This window comes from Acanthisitta chloris, unplaced genomic scaffold, assembly GCF_000695815.1.
Source record: "Acanthisitta chloris isolate BGI_N310 unplaced genomic scaffold, ASM69581v1 scaffold1091, whole genome shotgun sequence".
In the NCBI taxonomy this organism is placed as follows: domain Eukaryota; kingdom Metazoa; phylum Chordata; class Aves; order Passeriformes; family Acanthisittidae; genus Acanthisitta; species Acanthisitta chloris.
This window is the reverse complement of record NW_008657396.1, coordinates 7200-8615: the sequence shown is the minus strand read 5'-3', so window position 1 is coordinate 8615 and position 1416 is coordinate 7200. Positions and strand designations below refer to the sequence as shown.

At 50.0% G+C, this 1416-nt stretch overlaps 1 protein-coding gene across 1 annotated transcript; it reads left to right on the top strand.

Annotated features, from left to right (window-relative positions):
• Window positions 1-4: 4 nt before the first annotated feature.
• On the top strand, window positions 5-700 carry RGS9BP (regulator of G protein signaling 9 binding protein; the record flags this gene model as incomplete). The annotated part of the gene is made up of 1 exon (XM_009084675.1): window positions 5-700. A coding segment is annotated over one exon (696 nt), but the record flags the coding sequence as incomplete, so codon positions are not given.
• Between the last annotated feature and the right edge of the window lie 716 nt (window positions 701-1416).

Sequence of the window (1416 nt, the reverse complement as noted above, 5' to 3'; positions counted from 1 at the left end):
GTGCAAGGCGCTGCTGGACGCGCTCAACAAGGTGACCGCCTGCTACCGGCACATGGTGCTGACCATCGGCGGCACGTCGGACTCGCAGAACCTGCGCGAGGAGCTCAAGAAAACCCGGCAGAAAGCGCAGGAGCTGGCGGTGGCCAACAGGAACAAGCTGACCACGGTGCTGAAGGACAAAACCGTGAGCAAAGAGGATAAAGCCGAGTTCGAGAGGCTATGGGTCATTTTCTCCACGTGCCTAGAGATCCTGGAGATCGACATGAGGAGGGCCCTGGAGCTGGGACACGAGTTCCCGCTGAACGTCCCCAAGAAGCACCTGATCCAGACAGGTATGAGCGGGGGAACGTCCGGCGTGGCCGCCAGGGCCATGAGCGTCCAGAACATGAAGTACGAGGCTGAGCACAACATAGACGTGGTGGACTTGAAAGACCTCGAGAACGAGATCAACCAGGTAGGAGAGATGATGTACGAGATGGAAATGAAGGTCAATGTCCCCCAGTGGACAGTGGAGGCTAAGCAAGACCCAGGGGCCGAACTGAAATCCACCATCAGCGTGGGCGCCTCTTCCATCGGCATGATCTCCGTGGAGGAAAACAAATCCTTCTGTGATATCAGCAAGGTTCTAGCTGGGATTGTTTTCTCTGCCGTGCTCATTATCGCTATTGTCCTGGCAGTGTGCGTGGTAAAACTCTCTTAGGGTGGTGCGAGCTCTGACACGAGTGACCTCCCTCCAGGCTGTCTGGAGTATTTCATGCCTCACCTTTCATTTCAAAATGTGGCACTTGGGTGAGCTGAGCATTTAAACCCAGCGCTTGAAAGAACAAAGCAGAACTTTTTGCCTCTCGGTATCCTAAAATGCATGGTTTGTTTCCTCATGCTTTTGGAAGAAAAGGGATGCCGATGAGCCTGCAGAATAGGATGTCTTCATCTGCTGGACTTGTAACGGTTAACCGAAGTATCAGGGTATTATCACTACTGGCTATAACAGGGATTTGTCTGCTATTAATAGCTCACTCTTCTCAGAAGCCTGTGGTTTTTGTTCTTCAGTAGGCTCTGGTGTTTGTTGCTGGTCACTGTTTACAGAACTGGGGAGTAACAAATTTGGAGGCTAACACAGGTGTTTCGTCTGACCAAGTGAATACTTTTTTATCAGATACACTACGTACTGTTTCAGCGGAGGAGAGGGGTAAGGATGAAACCCAAATAAAGAACGGAACCAGCCTCTATTTTAGATAAGTTAATGGTTGGGGAGGGGGGAAGCAACCAGGGCAAGAAAAATGTTTGATACCAAATACTGTTTGTTGATTTAGACTGGATTGTACAGAACCAAGTTGCGTGAATTGGCACAGCATATGTGAATGACTAATCGCTTCCCAAATCATCCACAGTGAAAAAAGGGAGAGTTGCATATTC